This window comes from Chanos chanos, chromosome 11, assembly GCF_902362185.1.
Source record: "Chanos chanos chromosome 11, fChaCha1.1, whole genome shotgun sequence".
Classification (NCBI taxonomy): domain Eukaryota; kingdom Metazoa; phylum Chordata; class Actinopteri; order Gonorynchiformes; family Chanidae; genus Chanos; species Chanos chanos.
The window spans coordinates 25,429,767-25,445,593 of NC_044505.1; the positions used below are offsets into that span (position 1 = coordinate 25,429,767).

Here is a 15,827-nt window from a genome sequence, read left to right on the forward strand (position 1 = left end):
TGGGATAACATTGGGCATTTGGGATAACATTGGGGCGTTTGGGATAACATTGCGGCGTTTGGGATAACATTGGGGCGTTTGGGATAACACTGGGCTGTTTGGGATAACATTGTGGCGTTTGGGATAACACTGGGGTGTTTGGGATAACATTGCGGCGTTTGGGATAACATTGCGGCGTTTGGGATAACACTGGGGCGTTTGGGACAACATTGGGGCATTTGGGATAACACTGGGGCGTTTGGGACAACATTGGGGCATTTGGGATAACATTGCGGTGTTTGGGATAACATTGGGCGTTTGGGATAACATTGCGGCGTTTGGGATAACACTGGGGTGTTTGGGATAACATTGCGGCGTTTGGGATAACACTGGGCTGTTTGGGATAACATTGTGGCGTTTGGGATAACACTGGGGTGTTTGGGATAACATTGTGGCGTTTGGGACAACATTGGACTCTGAAAGAACAAGCACAGCCTCCAGAGATATAATGCAGAAATGAAGAATAATATTTTGGCAAAATCTTGAATGAAACTAGGAGTTTACTTAACCCAAAAGTATGACAAGAAGAAATGATCTTGGCAATCACAAACACAATCTTAAACTTATGTTTATTTTCTCTTTCTTCATTTTGCAGGCGTAAGAGGGAAAGTTATTGATCTATTTGTGTGTGCGTGTGTGCGTGTGTGCGTGTGTGCGTGCGTGCATGTGTGCGCGCGTGTGTTTGTGTGTCTATGAGCATGCGTATGCATGTGTATGTGAGTGTGTATCTCTCACCACAGTGACGGCATTGGGTTTGGCTCCATGCTGTAGCAAAACATTGATGATGTGAGTGTTTCCCTGTTGAGCTGCCTGGTGCAAGGCTGTGTAGCCATTCTGAAAAAGTCACACACACAATGATGTACTATATAACAATTCTCTGATATAGTTTATTTATCTGTGATCTCTAAATCAGTTATCTGAACTCTTAATAGCATTAGTACTGCCTAAGCTCATGTCTTACCTTTGTTTTGGCGTTGACGTTAGCACCGTTTTGCAAAAGGAAATTAACCATCTTGGCATTTCCATAATGACAAGCCACTATCAGTGGTGTGTAGCCCAGCTATGGTGAAATATGAAGAAGAAAAGCCCAGAAATATGTCAAACCTTTTCATTATGATCCACATCACACAAATGCATGAAATGACCATTTCAGCTTTTAATCACAAAATGTCTTTGTTTGGCATTTTTACGCATTGCAACAATGTTTACACACTGCTCACATTGTAACACTCATCGGTTGAAGACGATAGCCTGAAGTATCTAACTTTATAGCTTGTAGGTTTGGTCTTACCTTGGTCTGTTGGTCTAAGTTAGCATCGTGTTTGGCCAAGATTTCAGCCACCTCAGCTCTGTCCTCTTGGGCAGCAAGATGGATGGGTGTTAGCCCACTCTGAAAAACAGAGACAACAGCTAAGCTTTATATGAAGATTTTGTTTAATTGCAGTTTAGTCCATTACTACTGATAAGAGGTAAAGCCTAATACATTTACAGAAACATTGTCTGTTGCTGTCAGTGTGAGTGGTAACAGTCGCTTTACTGGTCTCCCTTTGGTTTTAGGTGTGATGGTATGGCCTTATGTGACCAGGTGTGTTACAAAAACAGCTAACACACCCTTCTCCTGGTTCATATTCAACTGTGATTGATGTAACTTGGGGTGGATCTGTCTTCTTGGGCACAATGACGTGGTTTCATTTTAGAGCATTAATTAAACCACACCATTGCCCAGAGTGAATGTGAGGCAATGGTGTCCGTGTCTTAGTGCAGTCTGACCTTGTTGGATACGTTGACGTGAGCGCCCCTCTCCAGCAGCAGGGAGGCCATCTTGGCGTGGCCCTCCTGTGAGGCCAGATGGAGGGGGCTGACACCATGTTTTGTCAGCGTGTTGGTCTCTGCTCCATACTGAAGCAGAGCAGACGCGATCTGCAGCTGGTTCTTCTTGGCCGCGATATGGAGGGGAGTGTAGCCATTCTGTACCAAGAGTCAGGGTATATCATTTCGCCGGGATGATATCCTAAACACTTGGCTCATTACATATGGGGACAAATCACACGTCTCAAGAATGCTCAAAGGACCACTGAACACTGTTTCACACCAGAGCTGTGCACAATGCAAGTATGATATCGCCAGTGTAACCAATAACATTCACCTTAAGTGGGAAACTTTTAAAAACACAAGTAACAAATTCCATATCATAGCGTACCAGCACAGATTTGCAGAGACTCATAATTTACGGGAAGAACACAACAATATTTAAAGAGAGTCCCCAACATTTAAGTTTTTCCCCTGGGTCCCAACCTTAGCTGTGGCATGAGGAGAGGCTCCTTTATCTAAAAGCAGCAGCGCCACCTGCTGGTTGTCATAGTGAGCAGCAACATGAAGAGGGGTGAGTCCATTCTGAAACACAGTGTGACAGAGATGTACTACAACTTGTTGATCACCAGTGATGTACAATAATGTTATACATTTCCAATACTCACCTTCCCAGCCTCATCAGTAAGTGCCTTCTGTTGCAGGAGTAGTTTTGCCACATCCAGGCTTCCATACTTAGCAGCAACATGTAATGGAGTGAATCCTTTCTGCAGAGGCAAAGAAGAGACCAGAACTGACTAATGTGTGTGTGTGTGCGTGAACATGTGCGCACGAGTGAGTGCGTGAATTTGTTGCACCCGTGAAATGATCTGGCTTGTCTTCATTTTAAAAAACGGGTTTTGAAAGGTTTGGTTCAAAATTTACTTTATTTACTATTACAGTATCATAGGTTAACTACAACCACATCATCAGACAGGTTCTTCACTGTTAATGTGGCAATATCTTGTATCACAAATATTAACGTACAGGAAAATTTAATGCTTTTTTTCCTTCTGCTTTTCAGGTGTCAACAGGCAAGAAAATAAAACATGTTAACACTGTTGTTTTGTAACTTGTTTGTTTTGTAATTTTTCCCATTATTTTGACATGGTACAGCGCATATGTATGCGTGTCTCCTCACCTTGGTGGCAAATGAGTGTGATGCTCCAGCCTCCAGCAGCACGGCAGCGGTCTCCAGCTGCCCCTCCCGAGCAGAGATGTGCAGGGGTGTATAGCCGTTGGTGGTGGCTGCGTCCGGGTGAGCCATGTGCTGCAGCAGCAGCTGAACAATCTCTGTCTGCCCTAGACGAGATGCAATGTGAAGAGGCGTCTGGTCCTCCTGAAATGGAAAAAAAAGGTTTACTTCCCAGAACAGTATATTCTGTTCAATGTACTGGCTATAGTATATGCTTTGTCACCTGTGATATGATAGCTCCCTAATGACCTGCAACACCATATTCCTTTACTCCCCATAATAAGCCTACTGTGGCTCAGTATTACTTTTTCAGAGATGTACACATTATGTTCCAGTAGTGATATCTTATGTTATTCGGTTAAATTTCATTACTAAGATCACATTCCATTCACTCAAGTCACAAAGGCTGGGGAGTTCACCCCACTCAGGCATGAAATGGAGAGCATTGCTGAGGCAGGGTGCTGCCAAGCCAAGTCTTTCATTAAGCTTAGATTGTGTTGTGTTCGTTGCTGTCTTTTTTTTGAATTGCGTTAATTATGAGCCAAATAAATTCTCTATGCTGCCTGTTTTTTTTTTAACTCTAGTGCCTCTCTAACTCATGTATACATATGTTTACAGAATATTACAGTGTTTGTTGCCAAATCTGGGTGCTTTGCCAAGCTTGAGTTTTTATAAACTTGAAGATCACTTAGGCCATCTGTGAGACAGTCTTTCTCTTACATTTCCCTAAAACTCAAGAGAGAACAGTGAAAACAGAACCCAGACCCAACACTAGAGGGAGAACAAAAAAAGGGGACTCAAGGGGACAGAGGGACCAGGGAGTGAAACATTTCATATGTTTCTCTGAAGGCACTTATACACTATACACTACACTATACTATACACTACACTATACACTGTAACACCTCAGCTCTTTGTTCTTTCCGTTAGCACATGAAACCTATTCAGAAGTGCAACAACTGGATTAAACCGGGATCCTTAAGATGCGTTCATTCAGGTTTGTTGACAGTGGAATGGCTGGCTGCTTTATGTCCCAGGGTGCCCTCATGGCTGTTTAACCGGGATCCTTAAGATGCGTTCATTCAGGTTTGTTGACAGTGGAATGGCTGGCTGCTTTATGTCCCAGGGTGCCCTCATGGCTGTTTAACCGGGATCCTTAAGATGCGTTCATTCAGGTTTGTTGACATTGGAATGGCTGGCTGCTTTATGTCCCAGGGTGCCCTCATGGCTGTTTAACCGGGATCCTTAAGATGCGTTCATTCAGGTTTGTTGACAGTGGAATCGCTGGCTGCTTTATGTCCCAGGGTGCCCTCATGGCTGTTTAACCGGGATCCTTAAGATGCGTTCATTCAGGTTTGTTGACAGTGGAATGGCTGGCTGCTTTATGTCCCAGGGTGCCCTCATGGCTGTTTAACCGGGATCCTTAAGATGCGTTCATTCAGGTTTGTTGACAGTGGAATGGCTGGCTGCTTTATGTCCCAGGGTGCCTGTTTAACCTCCTGCCACTGCCTTTCAGTTATGCTGTCATTGCTAGTATTGCCAGAGTCCACGCTTGCACTCAGCACACGATGTACATTGTCCTTAATCATTACGTGACAATGAGTACATCTAACAATATCTGTATCTCCATCTCTCTCTCTCTTTCTCTTTCTCTCTCTTTCTCTCTCCCCCTCTGCTACTCCTGAGATACCAGTGATCCTGACCCCTTCTGCTCTCTGGACCTGATCCACCCCGACGCCCTTCTTCTGGTTGGAGTTCTCTGTACTAGGAAACCACTCTCTGGTTCTGCTGAGGATAGCCCCATATGGACAACCCAAGAATATACTTAGAACCTCTGATGATTTAAATTATGCCATCTCTAAGTGCAGGACCACTTACAACACCAGGGTCATCAGGAGGGCCCACAACATCATCAGGGACAGTACACCCCCACAACATAACCTCTTCACACTTCTACCATCAGGCAAGCGCTATAGAAGTGTAAAGTCCAGGACATCAAGACTGACAAACAGCTTCTATCCACAGGCAATCTGGCTTGTGTATGACTCTTTCACACATGGCCCCTTCCAACCTCTTTGACTGGAGGACCTCTGACTGACACACACATTACTTAATGAACAGCTGTTAGTGCTGCTGTCCCACTACTGTCATCATGCAATAATGCACAGTGCACTTTATGACTGCTGCTCTCTCGCACATACCGCACATGTAACTGCGACATTGCACACTCACTGTAACAACTGCACATGTAACTTAAATGCTAATACTCCAACACTAAGTCACTTTCATAGATCTACTTCACTTGTTATGGATCTACCCCAGCTGTCATTTTTCTCTCGTTTTTGTCTCTCGTCTTCCTTATAAGATTTTTTACTTATTTATATATTGTCCTCCTTATAAGATTTTTTTTTTACTTATTTGTATATTCTCTTTTATTCATACTCATCTGGTGACGGAGGATTAGCAAAGTAAGAATTTCATTGTCCAGTGTAACTGCCTGTATTGCTGTGCACATGACAATAAAACTCTTGAATCTTGAAAAAGAAGGACTTTCTTTTCACACTATGAATGCCTGTTTTATGTGCTGGCCAGAGGAGGATGGGCTCCCCCTGTTGAGTCTTGGTTCCTCCCAAGGTTTCTTCCCCCTGTTCACATCATTAGGGAGTTTTTACTTGCCACTGTTGCCTTGGGCTTGTTCACTGAGGGTTTAGGTACTAATTGCTGTAAAGTTGCTTTGAGACCATTTTGACTGTAAAAAGCGCTATACAGATAAAACTGAATTGGAGCTATGACAGTCCTGATGTTTCTCCTAGGTGCCTCCTGAAGTTGACTTTTGAGTTGTTGATGTACCATTCTGTTTAATGTGAGCTTGTTGCTGTATAAGCAGTGGAGGACGGGGATATTCCAGCCCTTCAGCAGAAGTCAGGCAGTGCTGGGTCTATTCAGTTCTCATAAAATGAGACTTTATGCAGAGTTGATAGAGAGCCATTCCACACACACCTGCACATTTCCTCTCCATGTTCCTGGAGGATAGAAAAGTTTCTACAAAGGCAGTTATTCTCTCAACCTCTCTGATTCATTATGAAAACACAATTTTTTTTTTTTAGCTTTGTTTAAATGTTATAAATTTGATTTCATTCATTTTTGTATGATTGTAAAGTCAGACGTCAGTGTTGTTGTTTTTTTTTTTGACTAAAGTTGTGATAGAAATATTTGTGAGCGTGTTTTTTGGTGATGAGGCAAATGATTTGATGAAACTGCCACACAGGGATGATGACAATGATAAGTTGATTGAGCATGGAAGTCTGAAGACTAAAAGTCCTTGGAATGCACACTGTAGCCCATAAAGTTGTACATTTAAATTGTGGTATATGGTGCATGAGCAGATGCTCAAACAGAAGTGATTCTTTTTGAACATCACTCTTTACTGCCATTAATCCCATTGAGAGAACACTATACATATGCCAGAACACCAGCCCTGCTGCCATCACAGGCTTTTGGAGGAGTGTCTGTTCAGTGACACTGGCTGATCTGCACAGGACAAAAACAAACAGGGCAAGGACTGATCTGGAGAGAAATGTTTCTCTGAAGATGAATGAAAGTCTCTTGGTTTGCAATGCATTAACTACATTATCGGTAATATTTACAAAAACAAATGTTTTCTGTTAACCCAAAGACAAAATAGCCCTAAAAAATAATATGTTCATATGTTATTAGTGCAAAGCCTAGTAAGTTATGAGTAGGGGAAGTTTATTATATCTGTGGTATCTTTAGATTTTGAGGTGTAAATATTTACCTTACTGCAGTTACATTCTTGGTGATTATGTTGCTATTTCTAACAGTACTAGAGTTCACGTGTCCTGTCTGTCTGTCTCTCTGCATTAAAGCCAAATTTTTATTTTTCTGTTCCATCATCAAAAATCCTTCCATGAGATCTCTCCAGTGCCTGTTCTTCCTCTCATCACAACAGTCCAGGCCCATATATAAAATGAGCTGACAGACGAAGTTCAGTGAGTTTTCTTTCAGTGTGACTTCAGGACCTTTTTGACCCCAAGCCCCCACCTCCTGGACAGATTTCAGTCCAGATTTAACCCTTTCCTAAATCCAAATCAAATTTGTTTTTACAGAGTTGTCACTAAGCATCTTTACAGGATCCCAGGCATAACACCATCTTTTATTCAAGCTAAAACTCTAAAGTAAACCTCAGATGCTGCTGTGACTTTGGTTAACTTGGCTAACAAGCCAAGGAAATGACCTTGAAGCAAATTAAATATGGTCTGTTTTTGGCAGTTAAGTTCACCTGAGAATGTGGTATGCCTCAAAATGGCACGATTGTGAATGTTTTCTGCCATTTAACTGAACAATGCTGTGGCAATTCCAGACGAACTTGAAGGCCATATACACTGTGGATGGTGATGAAACAACACTGATTTACTGTAAAAGAGAGACTTACTCTGGCCATGGCGTCCACCAGTGCCCCGTTCCGCAGCAGACAGCGAACCACTTCCATCTGACCAGCCCGCGCAGCCATGTGGAGAGCTGTCTCACCACGCTGCAAATCCAAAACATTAGGACGAATGTTACACCAAGGATATGTTCATCGCCTGTTCCCTCTTTTGCTCCTCCCTCTCTCCTCCTGACAGGGTGGCCCTCCCACAACACCGTTTCTTCTGTTAATGAACTGCCTATTTGGACTGGTGTCGGGGGACAGAGATAAATACCTGGGAGAGCAGACATTGGCTACCAGACTCCTTTCTGCTGCTGCCAGACTAACCCACTTGTTATAGCAGTAATTGTTGTAGCAGCAGTAGTAGCAATAATTCTTGTAGCAGTAATTGTTTGTGTAGCAGTAACCTTTGATGTAGCAGTAGTAGCAGTGATAGTTGAAATGGTTCTTGTGTGTTACTTGTAATCTGTTTGCACAGCTGCCTAAAGCCTTGTAAATAGACTATAAATAGGGCTCTAAAAATAACCTGACGTGCATTTTTGTGAGGAAGCTGTAAGGGGTGGGTGCCATTTTATTTAGCTGTGAAATTTTCTCCTGTTTATGTTAGAAAGAGAGTTAAGTAAGCTTTTTGATGTTTGGTTGCTGTCTGGTGGCCACGGAATGGGAGACAGGAGTGAACCCACACATTTTCTGATATGGACCCAACCCTGACACTAAAATTTCTTCGAAAGCTACCAACATACCTAGCAAATCTGCCCCAAAGTGTGCGATGATCTTAATTGTTGTTTTAGATAGTTGTAAATTTGATGACTCACTATATTGCATACATCCGGAGAAGCTCCATTTTGTAATAGCAGCAGGACAATGTTGAGGTGACCCATAAATGCAGCCACGTGGATAGGGGTAAGGCCTGACTGCAGAGAGAACAGCAAGCATGATAAGAGCAGAGGGAAAGAGAAATTACAATTTACAAATTATAATGAAAGGGATTCTACAGGTAAACGCATTAAAAACTAAAATGGTGGTAGGCAGATCTTTAAACCTTGCTAATCATAAGATATGCAGCAAGCTCATCTGTAACAGATGTGCCTGATCTTCAACAGGGCATTATAAACTTTACCTCAGTGATAGCCTGTATAGATGCCCCATATTTCACCAGCAGTTCCATCACTTTCACCCGGTTCTTCTTACATGCAATGTGCAATGGAGTGAAGCCATTCTGCCAAGACATTCATGTTAAAAACACAATTACATTAAATATTTTGATTGTATAATGTATGATATATTGTGGCTTGAACCAACAATTTTCAAAGACTTACAGATATTTACACATACAACATAATACAGGCTGGGCATCCCTAATCCGAAATCTGAAATCCGAAATGTTCCAAAACTTTTTGAGCACTGAGATGATGCCACAAGTGGAAAATTCTACATCACTTTCCCCTGTGGGGCTCTGATGTTCTGTTGGTACTAGTTTGTTACCAACCATTATCAACACCGGACCTCAGTGCATTGCTCACTGTGGTTTTGCTTATTCTTTGCTCCGTGGTACAAAGACATTATTGAAAATGTCAAAAAGGGGCTGCAGATACCTCTACACATTACTCACATGTTTGTGGTGATGCTGGTGTAAACAAACCTACTGCAGTGCCAGTCATATAAAAGTAAAACACACACACAGTTCTGTACAGTTCATAATACTTGATAATAAACAACTATTTTACTGGTTTATATATTTACTGTGTTTTTAGCATTATTTTAGAATGTACTCTTTCTACTTATAAAAAAAAAAGTTTACTGTAAAACAGTATGTCGTGTTACGCCAGCAGCAGCCTAGCTGATACAACAGCTGTAACGTTTCTATAGGCAGCAAATTATATAATATTGTTCGCTGATAGAAGCACTATGGAACGCTGTGCAGAGTGCACTGAGAGGGGACCCCCTATTAACTGTGCGTCCCCTTCTAACTAAGGGTTAAAACTTTACAACACAACAATTACTTATGGGGATGGGCATTTCGAGCAGAAATACTATTTGTTATTCACTGGGAACTATTTGACCATTCTTTGAAGATCACCTGCAATAAAGGAAAATGCTATACTTATTTCTGTATTTCTCATACAGTGACATACCAGTGTGTAAAGACGAATCTGAGAAACTGTTCAGGCCTGTAGCCTATTTCATATTTTTATTTAGAAAAATGAGCATGTCCACATGGTCAGGATGAAGACGGGAGTGCAGTCGGTTAACAATAAGTCCTGCTGTGGAAAACACCCTCTGATGGCACAGATGGTGCGGGCACACAAAAGTATGTCCTTGCTAATTTTGCCAGTCGGGGATATTTGTTTTCATTGAATTGTGACTGATCAGCAGCCATTTTAATTCTTGAATACCTTGATATTGTGGATTAATATTAAGCTTGTTTCTTACTTGTGCAATAGAATGTTTGAGAAATATCTCTTTGAATACTTGAACACTGAGTATTTTAGGTCAGTTTACAGTGTTTATTTTAAAATATTTTGTTTTAAACGTGAAGCAATGTCAAAGTTGTTGGCATATCTATTTATTTTTAAGTTCTGTTTTTACTATGTTGCAGTTTACATTGTTTACATTGTAGTTTAAAAGTTGTTTAAACATTGTTTACATTGTGCAACTGTTTCATGCATACTGATTCCTTTATATATTGTACCGTATTGTGGGGCCAAGCAAACCCTACAGTAATCAAAGCCTTCATTATATACATGAGGAAATTAAAATGTTTTAGACAGTAGAATAAGCCACTACAAATCTGTATAAAGGCCTAGTCATGCAAAAAAAAAAAAAAAATAAAAATAAAAATAAGAATACCACGATATACCATGAAACTACCTGTCTTAAAAAATACCATGATACAAATTTGTGATCATACTGCCCAGCACTAGACTATACCATGTAGGCTAGGTGTGTAGTATACCATCTAGGGTTGTGTAAGTACACTCTATGATGTTCGCACAACAACAAAGTCATGTATGGAAGCATTTCTCAGAACATATCTCTGTCGCTAAGCGATGCACAACGGTATTCCAAAATCCGAAAAATCAAAAATCTGAAACGCCCCTAGTCCCAGGCATTTCGGATAAGGGATACTCAACCTGTATGAATATAAGCAAACACATTTTAAGGCGTTTTACATATCAATTTAAAGTAGCAGTCACATAATATTGTTTTTCCATAACCATCCATTAGCTGCACGTAAGTTTCAAAATGTGTTAGATTTAGGCAGGTAATGTAATATACACATAGTTAATGTCCATTGTCTATGCTGTAAAATTATTTGGATTACTGTATACAACAGATGTCATACCAACGCTCGGGCATTAGAATTGGCCCTCTTGTCCAGCAGCAGCTTGGTGACCCTGTAGTGGCCACAGTGGGCAGCAACATGAAGGGCTGTCAGGTAATCCAGGGTGACATCATCAACAGGCGCCTTGTGCTGCAGCAGGTGTTTGACACATTCAACATGGTCTCCCTGAGCGGACATGTGCAGCGGCGACAGCCCGTTCTACAGAGAGTTTTCACAGAAGAAACAGAAAGACACAGAGGGAGAAATAGCACTGTCAGTCCATCGTCAAATGTTAATGTGAGAATGCAGCGGCAGTAATGGCAACAGAAGTGGTAGCGTGTACCTTAGTCCTGGCCAGAATGGGCGCACCTCGTTCTAGGAGCAGTTCCACAGCGGGGTCATGACCGCTCCTGGCTGCGCAGTGCAGTGGCGTCAGGCCGTCCTGCCCAGTAGGCATATTGAAACACAGGCCGTTTTCGTTAAGCAGGCGTTGGTTGGGACGGGAGTTCCATATCAGTGAATAACATACCATGAAACAGAAGGCTGGGCTAAAACCACAGCACAGTTGTCCTCCCCCAGTATATCATTAAAGAAGAGTCCTCAAAGCTAAACTTAACAGCATGCAAACTAATTCAACTTAACACAACCCAAAAAACAACCATGAATCTTCCTCAAGCCTATCCTTCATGGAGCAGAAACGATTTCATGTGAACATGTTCACAATCCTGTTTTGTTTGCTAAACTGACAGGGACTTTATGGTAGGCTCACTCTGGTCTTGGCATCAATCTGTGCTCCTCTGTCCAGAAGAAGTTTGATCATGTTGGTGTTCCCACGCTTGGCAGCCACATGGAGGGGGGTTATGCCATTCTGAGGACATACAGGACACCAGTGAGCCTCACAGCAAAGTCACACACAACCACAGAGCTGATATTTTGTTTTATAATGACATAGCACCTGCAAGAGAGGGAGACTTTATTATAACTGTCAGAGTCATAATGCTGCTTAAGTAGGACTTCAAAATGATGAGAAGTAAGTTGTCGAGAATGACAGTCATACCCTGGCCGTGAAATCCACAGCCGCACCTCGATTCAGCAACAGCGTAGATACATTTAGATTGCCATAATGAGCAGCAATGTGCAGGGGTGTGAACCCACTCTGAGAAAGAAAAACGTCAAAGGGAAGAACAGAACCCATGGCACAGGATTAGGAAGAAGAGTGGGGATTGAAAGAAAGACATGGTGAGCAGATGTACTTCAACCAGGACTCTATCATGATTTTTCTAACACCATGCATTCCAATGAGACACAATGAAGCACTGCACTCATGCATGATATGGCCAGAATTGAAAGAAAATAATTACACTGAAAGTAATTGAAGATGAGAGCCATAAAATATAACAGTCAAAATACATTTAAGCAAACATGCAAATTACTGAAAGAAGTAGAGAAGTCAAAGAGCTTGAGTTTGAGTAGAAATGAGATTCAGTGAAAATATTTCCCTGCGTTGGACCAATGACATGTCCAGGCTGTTTCCCTGCTTTTAGCCCAATGAAGGCTGGTATAGGCTCCAGCACACCCAGTGACCCTAGTTAGGATAAGCAGCTTTGAAAATTAGTGAGTGGGTGAAAATATATGCTGTGTGGTTCTAAAAAAAAAAGATTTTTTTTTTAAATACACTACAATAAGCTATTATGCAAGTGTGTACATTAACGGGAGACAAGCATTTATACATGTCTTGTGAATAGAGATCTACCATACAGAGCATTTATATATGTCTTGTGAATAGAGGTCTACCATACAGAGCATTCATATATGTCATGTGAATACACGTCTACTATACAGAGCTTAGGTGCTTTCTATTCCTGTCTATACCTTTCCATTTTGAGAGACAGAGAGCAATTTAACAGAAAGGATTAACAAAAAGTGCAACATACTGTGACAGAGAACCACTGCAAAAATACTGAAGATTATCCTCATTTTACAATGTAGGAACATAGGGGAATGTTCCTTCTCTAGCTATGCTCACTCTTATACCAAAATGTGCTGGAATTGCCTCTTTGACCAAATCCTGAGCATAGTTAAGAAGTCTAGAATAAGGATAAGAATCTACATCTAACTTTAAAAGTACATCGTTTGAGAATAAGAGAAAAAAATTCTAGAAAAAAATAAAAATAATCAGGATACTCATGTTGCAATTCAGCAAAAATCTTGAGGAATGATGAATAAACAAATATTTTGCCAAGCAACACACCACACACAAAGCCTCATGCAGCGCTTAACAAAGGTCCAGTGTTGAAAAATGAAAGCTAAAGAGTGGAGAAGTGAATAAAAGCGAAATAGTGGGGGAGAGGAGAAGATGCACAAGATACTGTTGTTGAGCTGCATGCTACTCAGTACCTCTGTTGTCCTATTGACCATCATCTGCCGCAGTTAATAAAGGGAGCAAAGCATGTGTAATAGTGTGAGGAATGGTTAACATAAGCATGACAAGCAACTAAGGACATTTGAAAATGTACAAATAGGGGTTCCTGAATGGTGTTCCTGAATGCTGAGGGCAGAGGTGTTTTCTAGACGCGGATTCACAATCCCAATCCCACTTGAGCCACACCTGCCAAATGTGACCAGGAGTGCAAAGGGATGCACCCTGAACTCTTGGACTTCAAAGTAAATTGAAAAATGAGTCACCCATAACACCCTCCACTCATGGCCTTTCCCTCTTTTACGAGACACTCTACAACCACTTCCCTCCTGTCAAGGTCTGTATTTCCCTTGCCTTTCACTCATCTCTTATTAATTATTCATCAGTGTCTGCATCAATGGGTACCAAAAGGTTTTTGCATTATGAGTTATGCCTTCTTTTACTTAGCTTTATGTTAACTACTTTGTGACTGTTGTGTGAACTCGGGTTTTTGAAAATACATTCTATAGCTAGGGTTATCGCTTGATTGATCTTTTGCGGCCCAATGCATTCTCTGTATAAAGAACCCCCCCCCCCCCCCCGCCCCTACCTAGCCCTTACAATGCTTACCTTGGACTGGACATCAGCATTGTGGTCATTCTGAAGAAGTAAGGCTGCAGATTTGGTGTCGTCCTTGCGAGCAGCGATGTGCAGAGCAGGCAGCCGAACTTTGCCCTTGGTATCATGCTCCAGTAGCAGAGAGACAACTTGATTATGGCCCTGCTGCAGAGCGATGGCCAGAGGGGTGAAGCCATCCTGTTGTAGAGAGTGAAAAAAAAGCAGGATATTGTGACACTGGCCCCTTGATGACCATTGTCATGCTGAGTTTACAAAGGGAGAGATGCTTCCAATGGAAACACCAGGGAGGGATGGCTGATTGTTCATTACAGAGTGGCACCTTATGCCTCCTTTACACCCCGTAGAAAAAAAAAATGTACAATTTGATAAATTCAAAGCACTGAACACACATACAACTAAATGTACCTAGAGAGAAGTAGTGAAATTCACATAATTCTCACACATGCAAGCGCACACACACACACACATACACAAAAGCACATACATAGAAACACCCTACCTCTGTGGCAGTGCTCTGGTTGCCTCCATTCTCAAGCAGGTAACGCACCACTTCCAGGTGATTCTCCTGAGCTGCCATATATAGTGGAGTGAAGCCATTCTGCAGAGAGAGAGATGAAAACATAAGGCTCTCCTGAGAACAGCAAAAGGGTTTCTGTCAAAATGTTTCATATTACCTGACCTTCTCACCTGAGACTGGGCATTTACATCTGCCCCTCGCTTCACCAGAAGTTTGGCCACTTCCCTCTGGCCAGCCAGTGAGGCAATATGCAACGCTGTGTTACCTTTCTGTAAGAGTCATCAATACATTTTTAAAACTTTAGAAAATCATGCAAGACAACAGCTCTTTTAGGCATGTGTGGGTGAGATTGTATTTTTAAGAGGGAGGCCAGGGAAGGCCAAGGAATGGATGCAATAACTCTTCATCAATTACTAAATATTTTAAACCCTGAATGATTTGAAATCAGTGGTCTTGTGAAAACCCCTTTACTCTGTCGTCGACATTAGTTTTTGTGGCCAGGTCGGGATGATTCTACCTTAGTTCAAATTTTTTAACTTTGATCAGTTATTTTCTTTTTAAATTCTGAACTCTCAAACTTCTAACATAATTGTTGATTTACTTATTCACCTTTTACATTTTACTTCTTTCTGATGTCGTATATTTTCAGTTTTTCTATGTTATATAATATATTTCTATGTTATATAGTCTCTATAGATACTTCTGCTACCTGGCTCTAACTTCTGTAATATAGTTGCTGTTAGAATTTAAAAACTCGAATTCTCAGGCAATGGTCTGCAGACATTTGAGGTCACACTGAAGGCTGAACACACTGTGTGTCTGCATGGGTGTGTGTTGAGGTCACACTGAAGGCTGAACACACTGTGTGTCTGCATGGGTGTGTGTTGAGGTCACACTGAAGGCTGAACACACTGTGTGTCTGCATGGGTGTGTGTTGAGGTCACACTGAAGGCTGAACACACTGTGTGTCTGCATGGGTGTGTGTTGAGGTCACACTGAAGGCTGAACACACTGTGTGTCTGCATGGGTGTGTGTTGAGGTCACACTGAAGGTTGAACACACTGTGTGTCTGCATGGGTGTGTGTTGAGGTCACACTGAAGGCTGAACACACTGTGTGTCTGCATGGGTGTGTATTGAGGTCACACTGAAGGCTGAACACACTGTGTGTCTGCATGGGTGTGTGTTGAGGTCACACTGAAGGCTGAACACACTGTGTGTCTGCATGGGTGTGTGTTGAGGTCACACTGAAGGTTGAACACACTGTGTGTCTGCATGGGTGTGTGTTGAGGTCACACTGAAGGTTGAACACACTGTGTGTCTGCATGGGTGTGTGTTGAGGTCACACTGAAGGCTGAACACACTGTGTGTCTGCATGGGTGTGTGTTGAGGTCACACTGAAGGTTGAACACACTGTGTGT

General features: G+C 41.9%; 1 protein-coding gene across 1 annotated transcript in view; it reads right to left on the reverse strand.

The window, feature by feature from the left end:
- ank2a (ankyrin 2a, neuronal) overlaps positions 1 to 15,827 on the reverse strand; it is a 68,961-nt gene that overhangs the window by 50,283 nt on the left and 2,851 nt on the right. Inside the window, 18 exon segments of the mRNA XM_030787891.1 lie at positions 775 to 873; positions 1,001 to 1,099; positions 1,331 to 1,429; positions 1,810 to 2,007; positions 2,335 to 2,433; positions 2,517 to 2,615; positions 3,029 to 3,226; positions 7,536 to 7,634; positions 8,345 to 8,443; positions 8,650 to 8,748; positions 10,876 to 11,073; positions 11,198 to 11,296; positions 11,624 to 11,722; positions 11,912 to 12,010; positions 13,252 to 13,275; positions 13,883 to 14,068; positions 14,391 to 14,489; positions 14,579 to 14,677. Of these exon segments, the coding sequence (XP_030643751.1) occupies positions 775 to 873; positions 1,001 to 1,099; positions 1,331 to 1,429; positions 1,810 to 2,007; positions 2,335 to 2,433; positions 2,517 to 2,615; positions 3,029 to 3,226; positions 7,536 to 7,634; positions 8,345 to 8,443; positions 8,650 to 8,748; positions 10,876 to 11,073; positions 11,198 to 11,296; positions 11,624 to 11,722; positions 11,912 to 12,010; positions 13,252 to 13,275; positions 13,883 to 14,068; positions 14,391 to 14,468 (1,971 nt within the window). The 5' untranslated portion in view covers positions 14,469 to 14,489; positions 14,579 to 14,677.